The sequence below is a fragment of the Peromyscus leucopus genome, chromosome 9, assembly GCF_004664715.2.
Source record: "Peromyscus leucopus breed LL Stock chromosome 9, UCI_PerLeu_2.1, whole genome shotgun sequence".
Classification (NCBI taxonomy): Eukaryota; Metazoa; Chordata; class Mammalia; order Rodentia; family Cricetidae; genus Peromyscus; species Peromyscus leucopus.
Genome location: NC_051070.1, coordinates 63,589,411 through 63,617,115, shown reverse-complemented (window position 1 = coordinate 63,617,115; position 27,705 = coordinate 63,589,411). Strand labels below are relative to the sequence as shown.

General features: G+C 43.5%; 1 protein-coding gene across 7 annotated transcripts in view; it reads right to left on the bottom strand.

The window, feature by feature from the left end:
- Positions 1-27,705, bottom strand: part of Atp8a2 (ATPase phospholipid transporting 8A2) — a 587,084-nt gene that overhangs the window by 265,284 nt on the left and 294,095 nt on the right. For all 7 annotated transcript variants that reach the window (XM_037208489.1, XM_037208491.1, XM_037208490.1 and 4 more), the window contains one exon: positions 22,825-22,997. In XM_037208489.1, coding sequence (XP_037064384.1) covers positions 22,825-22,997 — 173 coding nt within the window. The remainder of the gene's footprint in view (positions 1-22,824; positions 22,998-27,705) is intronic.

The window sequence follows — 27,705 nt, the reverse complement described above, 5'->3', positions numbered from 1 at the left end:
CTCAAGGTAGAAGGTTAGCCTCTACTGATGAAGACATTAAGCACTTCAGAAATAGTGCCCAGAGACCCTGAGCTGGAAATGATTTGAATGCCCCTTTCCTGAGGGACCAGCTTTCATGGTACCAGAAGTCATCAGGCAAGCTTCCAAAGGACAGAATCAATAGTCCTACCCAGCTGTGATGCCTATGAACCGCAACAAGGACCAGCATGGCACAATAACCCTAAGGGTGTAGTAGCAGCACATACACCTTAATGGCAACCAACACCTCTCTAATTGGATTTAAGACCTGATCGAGAGAGGAAAATCATGTCTGGTACTGGAAACCTGGCCCACAACCCAGGGCTAATGAAGTCACGGATCCTGAAGAACCTACAACCACAACTTTATTAAACCTGCATAATTCCTAACCATACTCTATATATTTGTCCTCATACCCACAGATAAGTATAGTCCTCACCCCTCATCAAGGAAACTTCATTTTGTAATAGATAGAAACCATTACAGAAAACTGCAACCAGTGAAAATGCAGAGCTGTAGAGTCCAACCCCAATGTATATATCTATGAAACACCCACTCGATAACCTACAGCTCCGGAAACACTGTGGAAGAGGAGGAAGACGGAAAGGTTGTGAGAGCCAGAGGAGGAGACCGGGAAGTTTGCTGTGTCTCCTACGAATATCAGAAGCAGTTTGGCACATGCTCAAGTAGTTAGACACAAGGTTACCGTAGACCCAGCAATCAACTCCTGGGTACTCAACCGGAAGTGAAAACACTCATCCACCCAAAACTGTGCATGAATGTTGGAGTACCAATGAATTTCCACAGCTGCCCCCAGGGAAGCACAACACAAACACTCATCAGCAGTGAGTGCTCACAAAGCATGCTGAGGCCAGGCAGTGGACTCCAGCAGTAGCAGCAGCAACAACAACAACAACAAAAAGAAGCATCGGAACATGACTCTTAATGGAGAAGTCAACCACAAAGACCATGCACAGTCCCAGTTACATGAAATGCCCCAAACAGGCAAATCTACAGAGACAAAGCAGATCAGCAGCTACAAAGAGCCCAGGAGCGACAGGGTGGGGCATCTGGCATGACAAATGGGTTAGGTTTCTTTTTGGTCGGAGGTAACAGGAAAATGTTCTAAAACAGGACCAGCGAGATGGCTCTGTGGGTAGAGGGGCTTGTCATCATCCCACATCTGACAACTGGAATTTAGTCCCGGAGACTCAACTGGGGGAAGGAGAGAACCAACTCCTGAAGGTTGTCCTCTGACTCCATATGAATACTGTGGCATGTGCCTGCCTACACATATTCTCTCTCTCTCTCTCTCTCTCTCTCTCTCTCTCTCTCTCTCTCTCTCTCTCTCTCTCTCTCTCTTTCTCTCTCTCTCTCTCCCTAATAACTTTTTAAAAACTGTTCTGAAATAGATGGCACTGATAGCTAAACCAGTCTATTAACAGAGTGAACATGATTCCATTGTATACTTCAAGTTGTGAATTATATGGTGCGTGAAATATGTACAGCAATAAAGCTATTATTACAGACAAATATCTTACTCTGTCATCCAGTGACTATGATTTTTTCAGTTTCATCTGTGCCTGCTGATAACCAGGCCCCCATTTCACCCCGACTTGAAGATCTGAGTGTCGGCTCCAGCTTGCTCTTCCTGCCCATCCTGGATCACTGACTCCAGTACCATGCATGTGTACAACAGTTAACCACACGAACTGATTTAGAAAATAACTCAGTAGTAACAGCTACAGATGAAGCCAATGTCCTCTTTTTTTGTTTTTTGTTTTTTTGGTTTTTCGAGACAGGGTTTCTCTGTGTAGCTTTGTGCCTTACCTGGAACTCGCTTTGGAGACCAGGCTGGCCTCGAACTCACAGAGATCCGCCTGGCTCTGCCTCCCAAGTGCCAAGTGCTGGGATTAAAGGCGTGCGCCACCACAGCCCGGCGCCAATGTCCTCTTAAGAAGTGACATGAGAATAAGAAAGAATAAGGAATGTGAGTTTGAAAAACAGTATTTGTCCAACTTTTTTGGTCAGTGTTTTGTTTTCTCCTAGAATCCAGCCATCACTTAGAATGTGAGTTCAGACACAAGATGCTTTTTTCTTTCTCTAACAATGGATGGCAGTTTCCTAGAATAGAAGGATTAGGATGGATGAGCAGGAATCCTGAGGAGAAAAAAACCATAAAGGGGAGTGAGGGTGAGCCTGACACAATTCATAATTTCATTGCCCATGTGACAGCCACCTTCATTCTTACCATAACTTCAGCAGTTGTCACAAGGTGGATGTCACCTCACCCGGTAAAATCAAGGCTGAGGGGGCATCATTTTAGTTGCTGGGGATAGAACAAAGAACAGAAGAGACACACACAAAAAAAAAAATCCCTGCTCTAATGAAGTCGAAATTCTGTAGTGGAGATAGGAATATCAGCAATTAGACAAAAGATCAGTGTATGAAGGAGAGAACGATGCAGGCCAGGAGAACCTGTCAGGAAGAGAGCAGCTGTCAGGGGGAGAGGCTGTCAGGTAGGAAAAAGCTCTGGGGAGGCCCTCAGCTGGGGATAGGCTCTGGGGTGTGTGTGTGTGTGTGTGTGTGTGTGTGTGTGTGTGTGTGTGTGTGTGTGTGTGTATGTGTGCGCTCTCAGGTAGGAGAGGCTATGAGATGGGGAGGGGCTGTCAGGTGGAAGGGGCTGTAAGGTGGGAGGGGCTGTCAGGTGGGAGGGGCTGTCGTGTAGGAGGGGCTGTCGGGTGGGAGGGGCTGTCAGGTGGGAGGAGCTGTCAGGTGGGAGGGGCTGTCGGGTAGGAGGGGCTGTCGGGTGGGAGGGGCTGTCAGGTGGGAGGGGCTGTCGGGTGGGAGGGGCTGTCGGGTGGGAGGGGCTGTCAGGTGGGGGGGCTGTCCGGTGGGAGGGGCTGTCGGGTGGGAGGGGCTGTCAGGTGGGAGGGGCTGTTAGGTGGGAGGGGCTGCCAGGTGGGGAGGGGCTATCGGGTGGGGAGGAGCTGTCGGGTGGGAGGGGCTGTCGGGTGGGAGGGGCCGTCAGGTGGGAGGGGCTGTCGTGTGGGAGGGGGTGTCGTGTGGGAGGGGCTGTCAGGTGGGTGGGGCTGTCGGGTGGGAGGAGCTGTCAGGTGGGAGGAGCTGTCAGGTGGAAGGGGCTGTAAGGTGGGAGGGGCTGTCAGGTGGGAGGGGCTGTCGGGTGGGAGGGGCCGTCAGGTGGGAGGGGCTGTTAGGTGGGAGGGGCTGCCAGGTGGGGAGGGGCTATCGGGTGGGGAGGAGCTGTCGGGTGGGAGGGGCTGTCAGGTGGGAGGGGCTGTCGGGTGGGAGGGGCCGTCAGGTGGGAGGGGCTGTCGTGTGGGAGGGGGTGTCGTGTGGGAGGGGCTGTCAGGTGGGTGGGGCTGTCGGGTGGGAGGAGCTGTCAGGTGGGAGGAGCTGTCAGGTGGGAGGAGCTGTCAGGTGGGGAGGGGCTGTCAGGTGGGAGGGGCTGTCGGGTGGGAGAAGCTCCCTGGCAAAATAAACCAAGTAGAAAGGAGAGAATTCTAAACAACCAGCAGTGCCTCTGTTTTTCGAGATTACTTTGCTGGACTTAAGTTGAGACAAGATGTGTCAAGTTGATCTTAGGACAGTTTTGATGAAGGATGAGGCCCAGCAAACTAAATACAATCGCTTTTTACTTCCATGAGCATATTCCTTATTTTTGCTTTTTATCAAACAACAGACCTTCCCTTTGTTGGAGTGCAGAGTTTTAAAGACAAGAATTTAAAGGACCATAAAGCCATTGTTTCCTGCTCATGCAGTACCCCCTCCTGCTTTCCAACGCTTTTAGTTACACAAACTCAGAGCTTATTAAAGAAACTCCAGCTGATCAAAGTCAATGACAGTTAAGGCTTTGCTAATGCCTGAGCACTGTGGAGTCCTGGGCTTGGCATTGGGCTTATCTCTACTGCCTTTGGTCCTCAGACGAAGCATTGGCAGAATCAAGCCCTCATATCCCTTCTCACGAATCATCCTGTCCCTCAGAGTCCTTGGTTTCAACAAACCCACAGGGCTAACCTTGCTATAAGCTTATTTCTCAGCAAGGATGCTCCAAGTCTGGTCTCCCCTAAAACCTTGCCTCTACCTCTCTACATCTCTAAGTTGCCTTCTCAGAAGGACTGAGTTATGGGAGACACCACCTTTCACCCCCATGTCCTTAATGGAGGAGGGACTTCCCACATGATTCTATACAAAATAGCTCTAGCCAGTGTAGACCATCATAGCACCTTGAATACAAGCATTCTTGGAATTCTTCCCAAGAAAAGAGAGGAAGAATCCTCTTATAATGATGATTTGCAACCTTGTGCAGATGACTACAGAACATATCAAACATTGGCACTGTGCCCTCTCTCCAGGGTCTGCTCCGGCACAACCATCTTAGAGTAACATTTAATTGTCCCTCAGTCCTCCAAACACCAGCTTCTCTAAGATTTACTGCTTAGTGACTGTGAGTATGAATCATAGTATCTTCCAGAGAACTAAGGAGTTCTCATTATTTTCTTTAATATTTAGAAGTGTGCCAGAGACTTAGGCTATATGTTAGTTAAGGGCCTCATTATTGCTAATTTGAAGTATGACCAGAGTCTCACATATAGACTCTAACTTGACCAATACAGTGTTGCCGTCTCTGAACCATCAAAGCACTCAAAAGCCTTCAACTTCCTTATCTTTAAAGTCGTTTAGCCAGACTGAACTCTGTGTTAGTTAGCTTTTTGTTCCTGCAACAAAAAAACGCTTGAGATAATGAACTTATGCGGGAATGACCTGGACTCACATTTGAGCCATTGGTCACTCAGCCTTACTGTGTTGCCACTGTGGTAAGGGAGCACACTCAAAGAGCCTGTGATGGGAGGTGGCTGCTTACCTCATGACAGCTGAGAAGCAAAGAATACAGGGTAGAGCCAGCATCCAGAATATCCCCTCCCAGGCCATGCCCCCATTGATCTAACTTCCTTCCATTAGCCCTTACCTCCTATGGATGCCACCACCTCTTCCTGGTGCCACAGCTGGTGGCTGAGCCTTTTATACATGGGGCTTGAGGACATTTAAGATTCAAACTGTTGACAGACTACTCAGAATTATTTGTTAATGGTGACAGGACCTCAGGGAAAACACAGCTCTTCTGTGTCTTAGTTTTGAAAAGCATAAAATAGGGGTAATGGGTTTCCACTTTGGGATCTCCTTGATAGATTCCCAGAAGCAGTACCTGCCCAGTGTTTACAGATAGCCGGAACACAGTGACCACTGGGGTAAACACCACTACATCATTAGATACCCCTCATATGGAACCAACCATTCCCCCTTCAAACAAGAAACAGTGGCTTATATTGCCCCTGGTCAGCCTGGCACTCCAGCAGACTGATCCACGGGACACACAAAGATGGCATCACTTGTACTTACTCAACCAAGCTTCTCAATCAATAGGTGACTCCTCCCTTGGACCTGGGTGGGCCCAGAGATGGTCCTCAGCAATGTTCTTACCTCCTCAACCACACTGAGATAAAGATATAACAACAACAATAATAATCTTAAATGCTTCATGGACAAGACAGAGCAGAAGAAGGCCTATGGGGGTGGGTTAAGACTACGCTTCTTCTCTACATGATCTAAATGTGTGTGATACTTGGACCAGGAAATCTTTAGCTTGAGACACTCTGAGGCAAAAGTATAGAGATGCCAGGCACCAAGCCACAGACTCATACTGAAGACTCCTGGTTTCAGCTTTCAAATCAAGGACATATAAATACAGACAAGCAAAAGAAAACCTGGCTTCTTTATTTTTCCTAATGATAAATACGTTAAACCTATGACTTATGATTGATCCGGGTCCTAATGCATTTCATTATTTGTTGTGTTCACAGTTGCCTGAACTAAATCTAATTTCTAAATTTAAATCCAGTTCTATAGGGCAGAAGTTCATCCCAATTGTCACTTAACAAAGCAGTGAGATACCACCTGACCCTAGTTAAAGTGCCTACATTCATAAAGACAAAAACTAAAGGCAGAAGAGGTGGTTCACACTGTGATCCCTGTCCGAGGGTGGTGGGGCAGGTCCCTCAGAGCAAGTCTGAGGCTAGCCTAAGCTCCATAAGGAGCTGCAGGGTTGCAGGTTACAGAGTGAGACCCTCTTTCAACCAAACAAAAGACAAAATAATAATAATAATAATAATAATGAACAAGTTGGTGAAAAGCAGAGAAATGGAAATTTGAAATTCTGTTAGTAGAGATATAAATTAGTACACTCATTATAGAAAAGTGTTAGGAGGTTCTTAGAAGAAAGGAAAAAAACAGAACTCCCAAGTGATCCCTTCTGTGTGTAAACCCAAAGGAAGGACGTTGTTATACTAAAGATGCCCGCACTCCCATGTCTACGACAGCTCCTCACAATAGCCAAGTTATAGGGTCCGTCAACAGATGAGTGGCTTAAAAGAGGATTACTATTCCACTTAAAAAAAAAAGGATCAAATGCAGTTGTTTGTAGCCTTGCAAGTAGAACAGGAACTTTTCATGTTCAGAGAAAGGAACCAAGAGCAGAAAGGCAAGAGATTATAGTGGTCACTGGAGAGTGGGAAGGGCAAGGAAGACTAGAACAAAGCGACATCCTAGGTACCAAAATGCACAGGAGGGATTAATTCTACCATCCCACAGCAAAGGAGGGCAACTACAGTCTCCACGCTATATCTCACATAACTAGAACTAAAATATCAGAATTGTCTCAAGACAGAGCAGTGAGCAATGATCCAAAGGTAAACTCCAATGACTCCAATCTTATCAGCACATACTGTACACATGTATTGGATGCATGAATATTACTCTCAACTAAACAGAAATTAGTAATGCCCATCATTCAAATATATCCCCCTTTCAAAATGATTCTATCCCCCTTACATTGATTCCTGAGTTTGATAATTCAATGTCATTATCTTGATGCAGAGGATCAGGGGTGGAAAGGACTGGATTCTGAACTTGAAGGTACACACACACATATGTTCATGTTTTAGGTAGAAGTCTTTAATCTCTTACTGTTGTTATATTCTATTTCAGGAAAATTAATTAAATGTGTGTTCACCATGACTTTCTAAAAAGAAAACAAAACTGTAAGGTTCAAGTATCTATAAAAAAAGGAAAAATATTGTGATAACACAGGACTCTCTAATTTCTAAAATTCTAATATTCTCAAATACCACCCACCCATTAAAACAAACGAAAGTAGAAAAGAATGAACAAAAGACTGACAGACAGATTTAGCCTGGCGCTTGTGTGTTTGTACAGGGATTATCTCCACACTGGTTCACTTTGGTCTTAATGACTGGTGTGTCCAAGTGGTGAAAGACACTCACAGGAAGACTTGCTTGCAGTGAGAACAAATGCTTGCTGCAGTTCTCAGATGACTCAGGTGTCAAGAATTTGATAGACAAGTGTGAGGAAAGGGTGTCTGTCTGTCTGTCTTCCCCTCTCTCATTTGTATGCCTGTCATGGGACAAACCATAGGAGATTCAACCCTGGAATCCTGGCAGAGTTCAGCCAAGTGATCAAACAGAAACCCAGGCATTCAGAAGACATGCTACCTCTGCTGCCACAGGACCACAGTAATCAGGACAGGAGTTTTTTACAGTCAGAAAATGAGCCTAGCACAGGCTCCCAAAATGTACCAACTTCAGTTACCTCCATCATCTACCACAGCAACTGCAGAAAACCAGGGCCTAGATGGGGCCAACTGAAAACACAGCATTAAGAATTTAGGATATGGTCCAAACACACCCATCCCCTGAGACCACAGCTGTTCCCTGAGACATAGACTCCGTCAGCTCCAATTGGACCAAGAGCTCCGACTGGACCAAGAGTTGCTTCCTGAGGCACAGACACTATTTGCACTGATTGGAGGAAAAGATGGATAGAAGCCAGTGCAAGAATACATTCAATAACATAAAGAGCTATATGGTACCACCAGAACCTAGTGGTTCTACATCAGCAAGACCTGACCATCCAATGTTCAAGAAAAAGAAGAAAATGACCTTAAAATGGCTTTAATAAGATGATAGAGGTCCTTAAAGAAGAAATGAAAACTTCCCTTAAAGAAATTGAGGAAAAGAAAAACAAAAAATTGGAAGAAATCAATAAATCCCTTAAAGAAAGCCAAGAAAACCAATTAAAAGCAATCAAATATGTGAAGGAAATAGTTTGAGACTTAAAAACTGAAATAGAGACAATAAAGAAGACACAAACTGAGGGAATGCTGGACATGGAAAATCTGAGTAAACGTACAGTAACTACATATGCAAGCATAACAAACAGAATGCAAGAGATGGAAGAGATGGCAGAGAGAATCTCTGCCATTGAAGATATGATAGAGGAAATAGATTCATCAGTCAAAGAAAACATTAAAGCCAACAAAGTCATAACACACAATGTCCAGGAAATCTGAGACATCATGAAAAGACCAAACCCAAGAATAATAAGGATAGAAGAAGGAAAAGAATATTAGCTCAGAGTCACAGAGAATGTATTCAACAAAATCATAGAAGAAAATTTTCCCAACCTAAAGAAGGAAATGCCTATGAAGATACAAGAAGCTTACAGAACACCAAATAGATAGACTGGATCCTCCCCCAAAAAGTCCCCCTGCAACGTAATAATCAAACCACTAAACATACAGAATAAAGAAAAATTACTAAGAGCTGCAAAGGAAAAAGGCCAAGTAACATATAAAGGCAAACCCATCAGAATAACACCTGACTTCTCAATAGTAACTCTGAAAGCCAGAGGGTCCTGGACAGATGTTATGCAGACACTAAGAGACCATAGATGCCAATCCAACCTATTATACCCAGCAAAACTCTCAAACTCCATAGACAGAGTAAACAAGATATTCCATGATAAAATCAGATGTAAACAATACCTATCCATAAATATAGCCCTACAGAAAGCACTAGAAGGAAAAATCCAACCTAAGGAAGTTAGATACATCCATGAAAACACAGGCAATAGATAATCCCACACCAACAAACCCCAAAGATGAGAAACACACAACACTACCACCAAAAAAATAACAGGAATTAACAATCACTGGTCATTAATATCCCTTAATATCAATGGACTCAATTCACCTATAAAAAGACACAGGCTAACAGAATGGATACGAAAACAGGATCCATCCTTCCGCTGCATAAAAGAAACACACCTCAACCTCAAAGACAGACACTACCTCAGAGTAAAGGGCTGAGAAAAGTCTTTCCAGTCAAATGGACTTAAGAAGAAAGCTAGTGTAGCTATCCTAACATATAACAAAATAGACTTCAAACTAAAATTAATCAAAAGAGATCTAAAAGGACATTATATATTCATCACAGAAAAAATCCATCAAGATGAAGTCTCAATTTTTGAACACTGATGCCCCAAATACAAGGGCACCCACATATGTAAAATAAACATTACTAAAGCTTAAATTTCACATCAAACACCACACACTAATAGTGGGAGACTTCAACACTTCATTCTCACCAATGGACAGGTCTGTCAGACAGAAACTTAACAGAGAAATAAGGGAACTAAGAGATGTTATGAGTCAAATGGACTTAATTGATATCTACAGAACATTCCACCCAAACACAAGAGAATATACCTTCTTCTCAGCACCCCATGGAACCTTCTCTAAAATTGACCACATACTCAGGCACAAAGCAAATCTCAACAGATACAAAAAAAATTGGAATAACCTCCTGTATTTTATGGACTACCATGGCTTAAAGTTAGAATTCAACAACAACACAAATTACAGAAAGCCTACAAACTCATGAAAACTGAATAATGCTCAACTGAGTCACCATTGAGTGAAGGAAGAAATAAAGAAAGAAATTAAAGACTTTCTAGAATTCAGTGAAAATGAATGTACAACATGCCCAAACTTATGGGACACTATGAAAGCAGTACTAAGAGGAAAGTTCATAGCTCTAAATGCCTACATAAAGAAGTTGGAGAAATCTCACACTTAACAGCACACCTGAAAGCTCTAGAAGAAAAAAGAACCAAACTCACCCAGGAGGAATGGATGGCAGGAAATAATCAAATTGAGGACCAAAATCAACAAAATAGAAACAAAGAGAACAATACAAAGAATCAATGAAATAAAGTGTTGGTTCTTTGAAAAAATCAAGATAGACAAGCCCTTATCCAAACTAATTAAAGACAGAGGGAGAATATCCAAATTAACAAAATCAAAAGGGAGACATAACAACAGACAATGAGGAAATCCAGAGAATCATCAGGTCATACTTCAAAAACCTGTACTCCACAAAATAGAAAAATATAAGAGAAATGGACAATTTTCTGGATAGGTACCATATACACAAATTAAATCAAGACCCGATAAACAATTTAAATTAGACTTATAATGCCGATGGAAATAGAAATAGTCATTAAAATTCTCCCAACCAAAAAGAGTCCAAGGCCAGATGGTTTCAGTGCAGAATTCTACCAGAATTTCAAAGAAGAGTTAATACCAATACTACTCAAATTGTTCCACACAATAGAAACAGGAGAAACATTACCAGACTCTATGAGGCTACAGTTACCCTGATACCCAAACAACACAAAGATGCAACAAAGAAAGAGAATTACAGACCAATCTCCCTCATGAACATTGATGCAAAAATATTCAATAAAATACGGGCAAACCAAATCAAAAAATACATCAAAAAAAAAAATCCACCATGATCAAGTAGGCTTCATCCCAGAGATGCAGGGATGGTTAAACATGATAATCTATCAATGCAATCCATCATAGAAACAAACTGAAAGGAAAAAAAAACACATGATCATCTCATTAGATGCTGAAAAAGCCTTCAAAAAAATCCAACACCCCTTCATGATAAAGGTCTTGGAGAGATCAGGAATACAAGGAACATACCTAAACATAATAAAGGCAATTTACAGCAAGCTGACAGTCAACATCAAATTAAATGGAGAGAAACTTGAAGCGATTCCACTACAATCAGGAACAAAACAAGACTGTCCACTCTCTCCATATCTATTCAATATAGTACTCAAAGTTCTAGCTAGAGCAATAAGACAATAAAAGGAGATCAAATGGATACAAATCAGAAAGGAAAAAGTCAAACTTTTGCTATTTGCAGATGACATGATAGTGTACATAAGTGACCCCAAAAATTCTACCAGGGAACTCCTACAACTGATATACACCTTCAGTAATGTGGTAGGATACAAGAATAACTAAAAAAAAAATCGGTAGCCCTCCTATACACAAATGATAAAAGGGCTGACAAAGAAATCAGAGAAACATCACCCTTTACAATAGCCACAAATAATATAAAATATCTTGGAGGTAATTCTAACCAAACAAGTGAAAGACCTGTATGACAAGAACTTTAAGTCCTTGAAGAAAGAAATTGAAGAAGATGTCAGAAAATGGAAAGATCTCCCGTGCTCATGGATAGGTAGAGCCAACATAATAAAAATGGCAATCTACAGATTCAATGCAATCCCCATCAAAATCCCAACACAATTCTTCACAGACTTTGAAAGAACAATATTCAACTTCATATGTAAAAATAGAAAACCTAGAATAGCTAAAACAATCCTTTATAACAAAGCAACTTCTGGAAACATCACCATCCCCGACTTCAAGCTCTACTATAGAGCTATAGTAATAAAAACAGCTTGGCATTGGCATCAAAACAGAACATGAACCAATGGAATTGAATTGAAGATCCCAACATTAATCCACACACCTATGAACACCTGATTTTTGACAAAGAAGCTAAAACTGTACAACGAAAAAAAAAAAAAAAACAAAGTATATTCAACAAATGGTGCTGGTATAACTGGATGTCAACATGTAGAAGACTGCAAAGAGATACATATCTATCACCATGCACAAAACTCAAATCCAAGTGGATCAAAGACCTCAACATAAATCCAGCTACACTGAACCTGAGAGAGGAGAAAGTAGGAAGTAGCTTAGAATGCACTGGCACAAGAGACTATTTCCTAAATATGACACCAGCAGCACAGACACTAAGATCAACGGTTAATAAATAGGCCCTTCTGAAACTGAGAAGCTTCTGTAAGGCAAAGGACAGAGTAAATAAGACAAAACGACAGCCTACAGAATGGGAAAAGGTCTTCACCAACCCCACATCTGACAGAGGACTGATCTCTAAAATATATAAGGAACTCAAGAAACTAGCCAGCAAAATACCAAACAATCCAATTTAAAAAAAAATGGGCTACAGACCTAAACAGAATTCTTAACAGAAAAATCCCAAATGGCCAAAAGACATTTAAGGAATTGGTCAACATCCTTAGTCATCAGGGAAATGCAAATAAAAATAACTCTGAGATACTATCTTATACCTGTCAGAATGGCTAAGATCAAAAACACTGATGACAGCTTATGTTGGAGAGGATGTGGAACAAGGGGAACACTCCTCCACTGTTGGTGGGAGTGCAAACTTGTACAGCCACTCTGGAAATCAGTATGGTGACTTCTCAGAAAATTAGGAATCAATCTACCTCAAGACCCAATGATACCGCTCTTGGGCATATACCCAAGGGATGCTCAATCATACCACAAGGATACATGCTCAGCTATGTTCATAGCAGCATTATCCATAATAGCCAGAACCTGGAAGCAACCTAGATGCCCCTCAAACAAAGAATGGATAAGGAAAATATGGGATATATACACAATGGAGTATTACTCAGCTATAAAAAACAATGATATCATAAAATTTGCAAGCAAATGGATGTAACTAGAAAATATCATCCTGAGTGATGTAACCCAGACTCAGAAAGACAAACATGGTACGTACTCACTCATAAGTGGATATTAGATGTAAAGCAAAGGATAATCAGATTACAACCCACAGCTCCAAACAAGCTAGCTAACAAGGAGGATCCTAAGAGGGATGTATGGATTGCCCTGGGAAGGGGAAACAGAGGAGATCTCCATGAGTAAACTATAGATGAGGAGGGGATGGGGGACAAGAACATAAGAAAATGGTATGGTTGAGATGGGGGAGGGATGGCATGGGAGAGCAAGGAAAGAGACATTTTGGTAGAGGGAGACATTATGGGGTAAGGGAGAAACCTGGTGCTAGGGGAATTCCCAGGAATCCACAAGGATGACCCCAGATTAGACTACTGGCAATAGTGGTGAGGGTGCCTGAACTGGCCTACCCTGGTAATCAGATTGGTGAATATCATAACTGTCATCACAGAGCCTTTATCCAGTAACTGATGGAAGCAGATGCAGAGATCCACAACCAAGTACCAGGTCAAGCTCCGGGAGTCCAGTCAAAGAGAGAGAAGAGGGATTACATGAGCAAAGGGAGTCAAGATCATGATGGGGAAACCTACAGAGACAACTGAACCAAGCTCAAAGGAACTCATGAACTTTAGACCAACAGCTTGGGACCTGCATGGGACCGGACTAGACCCTCTGCATATGGGAGACAGTTGTGTAGCTGGGTCTGTTTGAGGGGCCCTGGCAGTGGGATCAGGATCTATCCCTGGTGCATGAGCTGGCTTTCTGGATCTCATTACCTATGGTCAGACAACTTGCTCACCCTTGAAGTAGCGGGGAGGGGCTGGGTCCTGCCTCACCTGAACATACCAGGTTTTGCTGTCCCCTCATTCACTTACCCTTTTGGAAGAGGGGATGAGGCAGGGGTGTGTGTGTGTGTATATAGGATCAGGAGGAGGGATGAGAGGGGGATCTGTGGTTGGTATGTAAAATGAATAAATTCTTTAAATAAAAAATAAAACAAAACAAAAACAAACAAACAAAACCCAACAAATGTCTCTTATGAGCATAGCTGTAAGAATTCTCAATAAAATACTTACAAACCAAATTCAGAAACACATCAAAAAGACTATTTACCATGATCAAATCTGTGGTCATCGTCAGAGATAGAAAGATGGTTCAACATATGGAAATCAATAAACTTCATCTACCACACAAAGACTAAGAAATAAAAACCCCCATTAGATTGAGGGAAAAAAGAATTTAGGATGTGTCTAGTGGCCTCTTTTGTCAAGTGGTGTGGTGTTTTTGAGTTCATTTCTATGAAGTGATTTCATTAAATAATGATAATAGTAAAAAACTTATGGGGGGAAATCCTTAAATACCATTCCCTTGTCACTCTGCTGTCTCTAAAGTGAGACAAATGAGGCTTAAACCAGAGGAGTATGTGGTGGATGTAGGTTTCATGTCGCTAAGTGCCTTTCTGGGGCATTCTAGTGAAGCCACAAGCCGCAAAAGTGTCTGGGATGGAGAAGGCCCAGTGGTTCTCAGGGTGGCTGGAGAAATCAGAAAAGGGGCATGTCAATACTTCAAGGAACAGTACATGAGGCAACATGTCAGATGTACACACAGGAAAATGAAAATCATAGTTGTCTTTGGGACTAATTAATGTAAGAAGTGCTTGTATTCTCTCAGTTGGAGGGCACTGTGAGGAGAAAGGGCTTCCTGTTTCTTCACACAAAGAAAGTTAACATGACACCTTTTGTACTGATGAACATTCTGACCCTCTTCGTAGCAAAATGAACAAAAATGCTCTTGAAGTACAAACGTCATCAAAAGGCAGGACTTGGGGCATATATATTCATGACATAGTCCACATGTTTAACTAAGCTCTGTTCTCTCTCTCTCTCTCTCTCTCTCTCTCTCTCTCTCTCTCTCTCCTCTCCTCTCCTTTCCTCTCCTCCTCCCCCCTCTCTCTCTCCTCTCCTCTCCTCTCCTCTCCTCCTCCTCTCTCTCTCCTCTCCTCTCCTCCTCCTCCTCCTTCTTCTCTCTCTCTCTCTCTCCCCCTCCCCCTCCCCCTCCCCCTCCCCCTCCCCCTCCCCCTCCCCCTCCCCCTCCCCCTCCTTCTTCTTCTTCTTCTTCTTCTTCTTCTTCTTCTTCTTCTTCTTCTTCTTCTTCTTCTTCTTCTTCTCTCTCTCTCTCTCTCTCTCTCTCTCTCTCTCTCTCTCTCTCTCTCTCTCTCTCCCTCTCCCTCTCCCTCTCTCTCGTAGGAAGAAATGCCAACCAACCATGACGAGCTTCTGCTTCAGCACTTTGGACCACAGTTTGGCCTGGCATCCCCGTTCCCTTTGGCACACAGCATTGTCAGGAATGACAGGCAGCAAGGCATTAATTACTCATGAAACCAGGAAGCAGGAAAACACAGGGAAAAGCCTGGACCTGTGAGGTGCTCTCGTGGCGAGGCACATGGTTCCACACGTTGGCAGCAGCAGAGCCAGCAGATACTGCTGACATTTCTAGACTACTCCAGGAAAGAGCTTCGAGGCATCTCTTGTCCTCCTTGACCCGGCTTCTGTGCAGAAACCTGATGTGACAGTCACCTGAGGGCCTTGTGCCCTGTAAACTGGTTTCTGACCAACATAGAAAGGAAACAGATAACTGTTTCCAGAGTAAACAGGCAGAGGTTTCCCAGGGCTGTTCCCCTAGCAGCACCACACGTCACCAAGGGTCAGGCTTGCCCTGGAGTGTCCATGACCGCTTCACTGTTCACCTCAGGTCTGCCCCACGGTTTTCATAAAAGAGTCTCTCCAAGTCTCCCTCCTACACTATTTGTCAATATTTCTGTCAGGTATAGGTCAGCCCTGCCCAATTCAACAAAGAAGTATCCAAGGTGATGTGCTAAGACATTTCTAGTTTTCCTCTGAGTTATATTCAGGGGCAGTGTGTCACTTTTCTGGCAGGGGTGGCTCACTGTATGCACAAAGCCCCAGGTTAAACCTCCACAAATTCACACACACACACACACACACACACACACACACACACACACACACACACAATCTGTAATGTTTGGTTGGAAGGGAACTAAAATCCCTAATAACCAAGAGATACACTGGTAAATTACATGGGGAAAATATTTTCAAAATTCTCAGGTTTTAGAAATGGTTTTTATTCAAGAAACAACACATCTGAGAGCACTCATCCTCAGAAGAGTATCAAAATCAGCAATGATGAAAGAAAATTGCCTTCATGCAAATAGCACCGTGTTAGCACTAAATGAAAAAAAAAGACAAGTTATGAATTCTGCCTTAATTGCACATAATCAACAATCTGAAAATACGCTAAGCCACAGTACAAACAGTCTAGAGGAAGGTGTACAGCCTGGACAAGTTAATAATGCTCCTTGGATTGAAATGCCAACCAGGAAGCTGGCTTACAGCTGGACATACACACTGCTGAGAAATCACGTCGTGAAAGACACTAAGGAAAAGTTTTATTTTTGCAAGTGTGTTACTGGATCCCTCCCAACATGGAGGACAATGAAAACACGATTGACGATACAATTCTAATTACTGCGTCTGAACCCTGTTTGGACATAATTCTGTATGTCACTTGAAGGATGAAGGGTACCACACACAGAATGCCTGGAGTTCCGATTTCCCACTATCGAGCTGAAGTTATTAACATGAAAAGCTAAATGGGGGAAGAGGCATTAGAAATGACTTAGAAAAGTCATTCTGAGTAATCAGGCCAGATGCACTGGGTTCTGGCACAGGCTGAGTGTGACAGGCTTGAGTCCAGAACGTGATTGAAGACTGAGCCAGCTGTGAGAATGAGAAGTATTCAAAGCTGGGGACTTCTGCTCAGTACAGCAGCATGTGTTGATTTTTCTCTTTTTAGATTATTGTTCCATTTTTGTGTGGCAATGGGTTCACACACACACACACACACACACACACACACACACACACACACACAATCTTATCACAAAACTGCGGCTCAGCATCCAGGCTTGTCTACTAAACAGACAGAACCAAGTTCGTCCCAACAAGGACAAAGCTGCTGGCACCTCTCTTATTCTAAATCACTTCACTTTCTCAGGCAAAGGGTGCAAATTTTGTTACACATTTCCAGGTTGCTTACCCTTGGACTTATTATCATCTAATGGGAATTCTCAACTGTTTTTCCTAACAGTAGAGCTGTAAAAAAAAAAAAAATCTTTACAGCACCAGTCACAATAATGACATACTATTCAGTAGTGTGTGTATGTGTGTGTGTGTGTGTGTGTGTGTGTGTGTGTGTGTGTGTGTGTGTGTGTGTGCTGAACCCAGGGCCTCAAACACGCTAGGCAAGTACAGAGTTTTACTGTCGAGTGACACTCCAATCTCATCATTCAGCCTCTTACAAACATGTTTTATATTACTTCACACACTTTCGATTTACACCTGTGGACCACTCTGCCCCTCGCAGGGAAACATTTTCACAGGCAGAGTCTAGATTACAGCACCAACTCTTAAGAGTGAACTGATAGTTGGCACTTTTGTGAATGCTGCTTCTGTTCTGTTTATCTCTATTTCCTATTTTCCTTTTCTAGGAGAAATAGAAATAATTCTTAGGTAGGAAAATAAACTCCAAAGTCTTTTAAGATATCCAGTGTATCCTGCCTTTCACTTCTGTCTCTGTTCTGTGGCTTCACACCAGGCTTTACATGTTTACCTTTAAATCTATCCAGAGAGACAGAAGTCTAAACACATCCAAGAATATAAATGATGACCTCTGCTATACTTCCCATGCACATCCAGTGCAGACCCCACTGTGGGCCTCGTCTCCACTTCATCTCCTGCCCAGATACTTAGACATAAATCATACTTGCTAACTAGGCACTGCTGAGGGGCCACCCCCGTCACCTGCACTTGCAGGGGTCTGTGGAGGGGCCATGCTAACTTCCTCACATGGGAGACACTGATGAGCCTTTCATGACTCTCTTCCTGACGAGACACAGTCACTTAACATTTCTGAATGCTCCCGAGGGGTCAAAAGTCTGCGCACCCCCCACTAGTCTCTGCTATGAAATTTATTTCCATTTGGACAAAAACAAAGAGCTTCAAAGAGAAGGGGGGAAAGCGGGGAGAGAAAACAGAGAAGTCGTTCTTGCACACACTGAAAATGGCTTACACATTTTCTACACAACATTCACCCTCTGGAGAGCCACAAATCCTGTAAAACTGGAAGGGGGAGAGCTCTAAGCGAGGTCAACTGTTAGTGAAACTGTGAATAGTGACAGTATTACACATGTGTGACTGAAGGACCAGGCACAGCCAGCGAGATAGGCCCTGGCATTAGTCAGACCAACCCCCACGCCAGCGTTTCTCTTGCTCTCTCAGACCATGTGCAAGAGAATAATTTTTTGAGGCTTTTATTGTACTCATTTGTAATCCACCCCCAAAAAACAGAAAAAAAGTGATGCTTGTGAAGGATTGACAAATGAAATAAATGAAATGACTTGAATTTCTGACCTCAATTTCATCATAATCTGTAGATGTGGCGGCTTAGTCTTGCAGAAGGTTCCTAGCTTGTGTATGAAGCCACAGCTATTGATGTCAACAAAAGACTCTCACAATGGAGTGGAAAGTGGAGCCACCAAATGGGGGCAGTATCTCTGAGGACCAGTAGATATTAGAAGAGTAGTAGAGATAGAGGCCGAGGTGAAAAACCCAACACTGCTGATACATTTTTAGCCTAAAAGAATGCAGGTCTGAAAAGGTCTGGGACTCCGCTGAGCCTATGCGTGAGGCTCATGCGGGGGGGGGGGGGGGGGGGGGGTTAGTATGTGCAAGCTGGCTGGAGAGGCTGTCAGTCTCGGTCCTGACTGCCCATCACAATCTCTTAGTAGCTTGTAAAGGTCCCAGGTTTGGGTTGCTTGCTCTTGGGGGGATGGCCTAGGAACCTTTATTTTTTTTCACTTGACCTATGTTTCATTCTTTTTAATTCAGTGATATTTAATTTAATTAGGTAAATTCTTTTATTCACACTGTATGTGTAATACAAATGACGTATTTGATTGTGATAAAATTCACCCTTCCAGGACTAGAGAGATAGCTCCATGGTTAAGATTCTTGCTGCTCTTCCAGAAGACCTGAGTCTGGTTTCCTACCTATTGTTGAGTGGCTCACAACTGTCCATAACCACAGATCCATGGGATGAGATGCCCTCTGCAGGTACCCACACATGTGTGCATGCTTGAGCATGCGCGCGCGCACACACACACACACATAAAAATGAATCTTTAAAAAATTAACCACATTAAAGAATAAACATCTAATTCATTTAGCATAATCACAACACAACCATCCTCTGCAGGTAGTTCCAGAACATTTCATCATCTTCAAAAGCTAAGCCTGTAGCCATAAAGCAACTGCCTTTTTTCTCACTTCTAGCTGCTCCACTTTATGGATTTGTCCACTCTAAATATTCCACAGGGTTGGAATAACACCACGTTCCATCTCTTTTGCATTTGGCTTCCTTTGCCAGGCATAGTTTTAAAGTTCATCACATTGTGGTATGTACCACTGCCTCATGTCTTTCTATGGCTGAATACTACGGTATAGATAGACCTCATTCTTTGGATCCATTTGGAAACTGATGGATATTTGAGTTGTCCACACAGCTTGGCTATTGTGAACAATGCTGCTATAAATACATGTTTATGAGTATTTGTTTGAGTGTCTGTTTTTAATTCTTGTGTGTCTATTCCTGGGAATAGAATTGCTTCATCATTTGGCATATTTACATTAGAACACTATCCCCAGCCGCCCCCCCCCATGTGCCCCTTTCTGTAAGGTTCTCTGTAAAGTTGATACTGAGAAGAGAGATGCATATAGAGAAAAGACATACAGATGAGGCTATGAGAGCCTTTGTGTCCAAAGCACTGGAAGACATCCAGAGCCTTCCAGAAATATAGCAGAAATAGTGGGATATAATATATATATATATATATATATATATATATATATGTGTGTGTGTGTGTGTGGAGATGGTAGAGATGTTACAAAAACAGAAGAAATCACCTCAGGGAGGAACCATCAGCAGCTCACTTGCTCACTGCACAAGCCTGGCTACCCGAGTTCTAGCCAGGTAAAGGTAGGAGAGAACTGACTCTACAGATTTATCTGTTGACCTTGACAGGTGCACTGTGGTACATGCAACCAATCCCCATCCCTCTCTCACTCACATACACAATGACAATAATAATTAATTTTTAAGAAGGAGAAACCATGTGCTGGTTAGTTTTTGTAAACTTGACAAAAACTGGAGTCACTGAGAAAGAGAAAACTTCAGTTGATGAATGGCCTCCAACTGGCTTGTGGGCAAGTCTATAGGCATTTTCTTGATTAATGATTGACAGGGAGGGCCCAGCCCACTGTGGGGGTGGTGCCCCTGGGCAGGTGGTCCTGGGTTGTATAAAAAATGCAAGTGATTAAACACCATTTCTCCATGGTCTCTGCTTCAGATCCTGTCTCAAGCTCCTGCTTTGGCTTCCCTTGATGATCAACTGTGACCTGGAAGCCAAATAAGTCGTCCGTCCCCGTCCCCCGCCCCCCCCCCCGCCCCCGCCAGGCTGCTCTTGGTTAGTGTTTCATACAAGCAACAGGGAAGCAAAATAGGACAGACCAACAACAACCAATGCTAAAAGGAACTAGAGGTCCAGTGAAAACTGAACATGCCAGGTGCTTATGACAAATGGAAGTGTGGGATACCCGCCTCACTGAGGGCCTGAGCCCAAGACCTAGGGTGCAAGGCAGATGCTAAGCTTTAACACCAATACTCTAAGACTCCCTGACCAAGAAGAGCAGAGGTCACACATTCTTTAATTGTCCCATAACACCTAGAATGTACAATGCAAATATCCAACTTAGAACTGAAGTTGTCTTTGGGTGGAAGTTGACAGGTCAACCAACAATGCAGTGGCATCTAAAAGTCCTGACAGGAAACTGAACGACACCTACCCTGCTGACTACAAAGGACCTTGTGCAAATTTTTAACTGCACAGGAAATACTGGAGCACAGCAAACTGTAATTAGCAAAATTGAGTATAATTTAATCAAAATATGTAATAGACTTCCAAGGTCAAAAATTATATAAACAAAGACTAATTTACTCTCATTTACCTAAATATTATGGAGCGGGTATTTGGCGTGTATCAGTTGAGGCTGGCACACTTGAATGTGTCAAAAGCGTCAGTGAGAAGGGCCTTAGACTGAGATGGGGTTTTGCTCAGTTCTACAAACTGGCTTGATCTCCTAGGCTCAAGCAATCCTCCTGTCTCAGTTCTCTGAGTAGCTAGAACTACAGCAGCATCCTCTGTACCTGGTTGGGGAAGTGTTTTTATGGGGCCACTGCTCTTGGAATACAGGGACATTTTCAGTGTGGAGACGAGATCTTTGGGCTCATTGAGGACCTGTGTGTATGGGTGTGGGGGGATGAGAGTCCTCTTTTCACTACTTAAATCTTAGTTTGAAGGAATTGTAATATTATATTATAATACTATATAACATTCAACCATCTACAAATCCATATTGAAAAGAAAATATATAACGATTTCCCAGAAAACTATTTTTCTGAAAAAAATAAAAAAACCCACCATTTTTTCATCTGCATTTAGAGAAAAGAGTAACTCAAAACGCTCATATTTTCAGCATGGAAAGTGAGAATTAAGGCCAACTTTATGCGCAAAGTCACATGTGAAAATTGGCTTACAATCCTGAACACAGGTGAAGCAACTGAGCGCTCTGTTTGTAAAGTATGTGCTCAGTTTTTGTTGTCGCCATTTTTAAATCCGAAGTGTGACACAAGCCAAGAAATGTCTGAGAGCAGGGACACTGGAAACTACCTTGGAACTTTCTAATGAACACGTCTACATAGGAGATGGTCACTGTATTCCACTTGAGGTCGGCTCTCGGTGCCTATCGCAGTTCAAGTTCTTTCTAGTACCATCCTAAGATTTGCCCGTGTGACACACGCAGCCAGGAGAAGACAGCCTATGCGAGGGGGAGGACACGGTGTTTTTCTTTAACACAGAGCAGCTGGCTAGGATGGAGCCTACTCCTGCAGTCTGCAGGCCTGCCTGGTTCTCCCCTGGCAACCCAGATGCACACACTTTGATTGTCCCAGGGAAGCTTCTATAAGGGGTTAGCCTATTGGCAGTTTACTAGTCTGGTCCACCTGGTTTCCTCTTGTCCCTGGTGTTGCTGTTTGCTTCAGCCACTGACAAACTGGGGACTGCTCCTTGATGAACAATGCAGGCGGCAGGCAGAAGTGACTGGCCAGCACTTGTAGATCAGGTAGAATGATAATAACTTCCAGTGTTGAAGAACTCATAGAAGTCAGGTCCCACCCACTTAAAACTCAGCAACTTAGACACAATGAGAAACTACAGAAGACAGGATTCCCAGCATGCTTTTCCCTCTTCCAGTTATCATGGGCCCTTTTACCTATGCTGGCCTCTTATCTTCCTAGTAGATTATTTTTACAATTCCGACTTTCAAATCTCTATCAGAAGTGCACCTCCATGTTATGTGTAGTCAATGTCAGCAACAGCCATCCTCAAAAGTCTTCTCAGACTCCATAAGAGCCAATGAAGACTTTCGGTTGGGTGGTGTAATGGTTAGTTCTAATGGTCAGTTTGCCTAGGTTAAGAAGCACTTATTGCTATAATTAATCACGTCTTTGGGTGTGTCTGTGCAGGTGTTTTCAGAGAGCTTTAAATGGGGATGGAAGGGCCACCCTGAATTCGCATGCCACCACCCATGGAGTGACAGGAAACAAAAGCATAAAAGCTATTTGCTGCTTTGAGCAAAAATCTATGAATCCACAGCTAAAGATAAACTTATGTTTTTGCTTAGTTTCTTTTTCTATTTTTAACATAGAAGTTGAAGCTGAGAAATTCTTTTATCGATTCCTCTAGAAGCCCACAACGCAGACACATCAAAATCATTGGTTGGGCACAACCTAAGCGTTCTCACCTGCAGCAGATGACTGCTTTACAGGAGAGGGCCAGGTCCAGGAAACTTCTGCGAACTTCAAAGGAGAGCGCATACTTCAGGGTGTGGCCATCGATGATGAGGGCCACGTCGTTCTCTTTGCCCAGCAAATTTCCGAGGTCCGTGCAGTGCTGAGTGATGGCAGCCCGTGTTGCCTAGAAAAAGTGGAAGAGGATGATGTCTGTGGGCTTCATACATAAAAGGCAAACTCAAAGTTTCTTGAAATGAGAAGACAGGACAAGGAAAAACACACAGTTCAACCTGGCATGGTCACTAGCATGCCCTCTCTGGCTGATTGATGGGTAAAGCATCCTCAGAGTGAGAGACCCTGAGATATTCACAATGATCCAACCCGGCTGAAGGGTACAGTCTAGTGATGCAAAAACTCTTCCCAATGGGATTCCCTCTCCCTCTTTCTTTCTCTCTTTCTTTCTTTCTCTCTCTCTCTCTCTCTCCCCATATATATGTATATATATGTATATATATGTATATATATATATATACTCTCTCACACATACACACACACACACGTGTGTGTGTGTGTGTGTGTGTGTGTATGTAATGATGTACATATGTGCATATACATTCTTTTAATGCTCTTAAAGGAACCTCAACAAAAGCACACATGCTTAACAAAAGCATTACTGGAATTTACAGGACAAACACTAACATTTCTCAGTTTGCACAAGACAAAGTTTTAAATAGCCCAAAAGGGGTGTGATAAAAAAAAATGTTTACATAAAGAATAACTTGCACACCAACTGAGCACTTCAGATTGTACTGTTGTCTCCCTATATCAAGGAGATAAGAAATGAGTTGGTCATTCTCACATGGAAGAAACCATCTAATCAAATTCAACTGCTCATACCAACCAAAGCACTGCCATCAGCCTGAACAAACACTGTGAGGTGTCTATTGTTACATGCAAAGCATGAGAATCATTCCCATAATTAATAAAAGATGTTCTTGTATGGAGGAATGTATGGGCTCAAATATAAGAATACACCTTTTGGCTGATTAAAAAAATGCAGCTTATGTTTATTCAGAAAGCACAAAAATACACCAAAATTATTCTTTCTGGACAATGGATCTTTTGTCTACAAAGCTACATTTTCATGTAATTTACCTTATGGTAACCTGAATTTCAGTTCGGAAGCAGAGAGTCTAATGGACAGGCACTTTTCTCCCCTAGTCACACTGAAGCTCACTGCTGCTGTCAGTGAGAAGCTGTTTCCACTGTCTCTGTCCAGTTTCCATTCTCAATAGGATACCAAGACACAGAAAGACGTGTAAGGACACGTGCTCTGGAACCACACACTATGGCTACACATCTTATTATTTTTTTTAAATAAAAATCTCTATAACTTAGTTAGCTCTAGTCCAAATCCCACACTTACCACCTCTTTGATACTGGACAAGATACTTCACCTCTCTAGCTGGCATTTCTTCCTGTACAAAATGAGGCTAGGAAAACTTCCCAGCACTTAAGTTATGAACAAGTGACCTGACCCAAATAAGGAACCGAGCGTGGGTTTGGCACACAGATAACACTGAATGAAGCCCTTTCTCGCACTCCCGGTATTTATTCAGGAGGAAAGTCTCATATTGAGGAAAACACAGGGCAATGACTAAATGCCACCACTGAGAAGACTTTGCCACTGTAATAAGGGATGAATAATTAATGGAACAATGCTCTCCCAGCCAAAGTTACACTGATTTCTATCAAAAATAAAACTTGATGCATTTCATCCTTAGTTCTACCATTCTGAGTCTCAAATAAGCATCTTGGAAGCATCTATATTTTTTTTAATAATTTATTTATTCTTATATTATGTGCATTGATGTTTTGTTTACATGTCTGCATGAGGGTGTTAGTCCCCAGGTACTGGAGTTACAGACAGTTATGAGCTGCCATGTGGATGCTGGGAATTGAAATGAGGTCCTTTTAGGAAAGCAGTCAGTGCTCTTAACTGCTAAGCCATCTCTCCAGCCAGGAAGCAGCTCTGTTTATCTACAGAAACAAGCTGGACTTTAGCATTCAGATGAGTAGAAGGTAATCTTTTCCACTTTGCCAAGATCTGGGTTGACAAGACAGGGGTCTATTCTGTCAGGTGTCTATTCATACAGGACAGGAAACTCTCCTGAGACTACATCACTGATGGGACATAGTCCTGTTGCTTCAACAGACCACAGTCTAGCTCAGTGCCTTCTATCCCAGTGGTTGCCCCATGGACATGCTTTGGCCCAAGAAGGAAAAAGTTGATGAATAAAATTCCCTGAGATACAGAGATCACAGCTTTCATATGAGGGCATAGCATATACAGAGACATCGCTGAATGGGATTAGGGAGGGCAGCTTTCATGTTTGGGCTGTTTCTAGACTATGCATGAGGGTAGACTAGATACAAGTTGCCTTTCATCTTTAGAGGGGCAGAGACTCCAGCTTTAGCTGCTGAACACCATCAGTGAGGGGGGAGGAGCTGGGAAAGGGGGTCTCTAGGGCTGGAATAGGGAGGGAATTTTCAGAATAAGAATGAGCAGTGGGAAGATGGATGACAGAAAGGTGACATTTTGGTTTATACGTGTTCCCAAAGTTCACGTGGAAACTTCATCCCAATATGGCAGTGTCAAAAAGTGGGACCTAATAAGGGTCATCAGGTTACTGTCCCCACAATGAACCGACAGAAGTATTGCAAGAGGGAGTGTTTTTAAAAGGGACTCACTCATGTCTGTCCCTTTCCCTCCCAATCTTCTAGTTAGGAAGACACAAGAAGACTGTGCCAGCTAGTTTTGCCACAACTTGACGTGAGCCCGTCATTTGAAAAGAGAGGACCTCAGTTGAGAAAATGCCCCCACCAGATTGGCCTGTGATCAAGCTTACGGGGCATTTTCTTCATTGATGATTGATGTGAGAGGGCACAGATCATGGTGGGCTGTGCCACCCCGGGCTGGTGGTCCTGGGTGCTATAAGAAATCAGGCTGAGCAAGGCATAAGGAGCACTATGGTAAGCAGCACTCCCCCAGCGCCTTCTGCTTCAGTTCCTGCCTCCAGGTTCCTGCTCTGAGTTCCTGGCCTGACTTCCATTGGTGACGATGGATGGAGTGTGACTTAAGTTGAAGGAATCTCTTTCTTCCCCCCAAGCTGTTTTTGTCATGGTGTTTTATCATAGCAATAGAACCTAACTAAGACAAAAGCATTTTCCAGATGCAGCCCTCAGACTAGTACTTCTCATCCCATACAATCATAAGCCAAATACATTTTCTTTGTTCACAAAGCACTAAGTCTGGGTATTCTGCTGTAGAGCAGAAAGCAGTCTAAGAAACAACACCTGGGAAATTTATGATTCTGAGATGTGGACAACCTTCCTTCCCCAGGCAAGCAAAAGAAAGACCTGGAAAAAGTCCTGGAGTTTCCACAGCAACAGAGGGCCTGGACCAGAGCAGCAGCACTCATATCCACTCTTTTTGAGAGTCTATTCCCATCTTACAACTCAGGAAGCAAAGGTCTTAACCATAAAAGGTGTTCCTTGAATCCTCCCAAATGACTAAATAAAAGCCCTGTTATAAAGCAGAGCCTGGAGGAGGCGATCAGATCACAGGGGCGGAGTCCTTGTGATGGGGCTAGTGGACAGCAATGGATGAAAGCATGCTTGCACTGCCTCTCCTCTCCTCCCTCCCCTTTCCTTCCCTCCCCTCTCCTTCCTTCCCCTCCCTCTCTTCCCCTCTCTTCTCTCCCCTCCCCTCTCCTTCCTTCCCCCTTTCTTTCTCTCTCCCCTCCCCTCCCTTTCCCTCGCCTTTCCTCCCCTTCTTTCCCCCCTCTTCTCCTCCCCTCTCCTTCCTTCCCCCCTCTCCTTCCTTCCCCCCTCTCCTTCCTTCCCCCCTCTCCTTCCTTCCCCCCTCTCCTTCCCTCTCCCCTTCCCTCCCTTTCCCTCTCCTTCCCTCCCCTTCTTTCCCCTCCCCTCCTCTCTCTTCCCCTCCCCTCTCCTTCCTTCCCCTCTCTTCCCCTCCTCTCCCCTTCCCTCTCTCCCCCTCCCTTCTCCCCTCCTTCCCTCTTGTCTCCTTTTTATTCATCCTCTTCCCCACCATGTGCAGGACACAGTAAGATGAGGGCCATCTGAAAACCAGCATCTAACCTTGATATTGACTTCTCAGCCCCCAGAATCATTAAGGAAATGCCTGTTCTAGCCTCAGGGGCCATGGTGGTTTTGCTATAATAGAAGGAGCTGACTATGCCAACGGACAGCTGCTTGGGTGGTGAGCTCCAGAGTTCTTGTCATCATAGACACTTGGATGAAACAGGCACAGCACCATGAGGCCACCGTGACCGGAAGAGCAGTGCTGTTAGTGTTTGGAAGGGCCTTCCAATGAAGACCTCTACTACAGATGCCTGCACAGCACACGGCTGAAAGCCACATGCAGAACAAGCTACAGAGCCTGGGAGAAGCTGTGTGCTTTTAATGCGGGATACCTTAGTTTAGGAGGTCTATCATGAACAGGAACTTAGGGGCTCATGATGATAAAGGCTCAAAGTCCAAGATTAGGAGGCCAGCATTGGTTGGCAAGCCTTCATGTTTTGTCACCTCATGGCAGAAGGACAATGGGGGGGGGTGTAGAGAAGGGGACAAAAAGAGAGGGAAGGAGGGAGGGAGGGAGGGAGTACTTAAAGCCCTAAGTTCTTCTATGTGGCACTAACCCACTCACAATTACCTATTGTTAGGCACTACCTTCCAACACTATTACCAAAAATTAAGTTTCCAACACATGAACTTGAATGGACACATTCACACAGTAGCAGTCACTAATACAGAGCAGAAAAACAGGACAATGCTCCAGCAGCTGGGATACATGTAAAAGTGGATGGTGG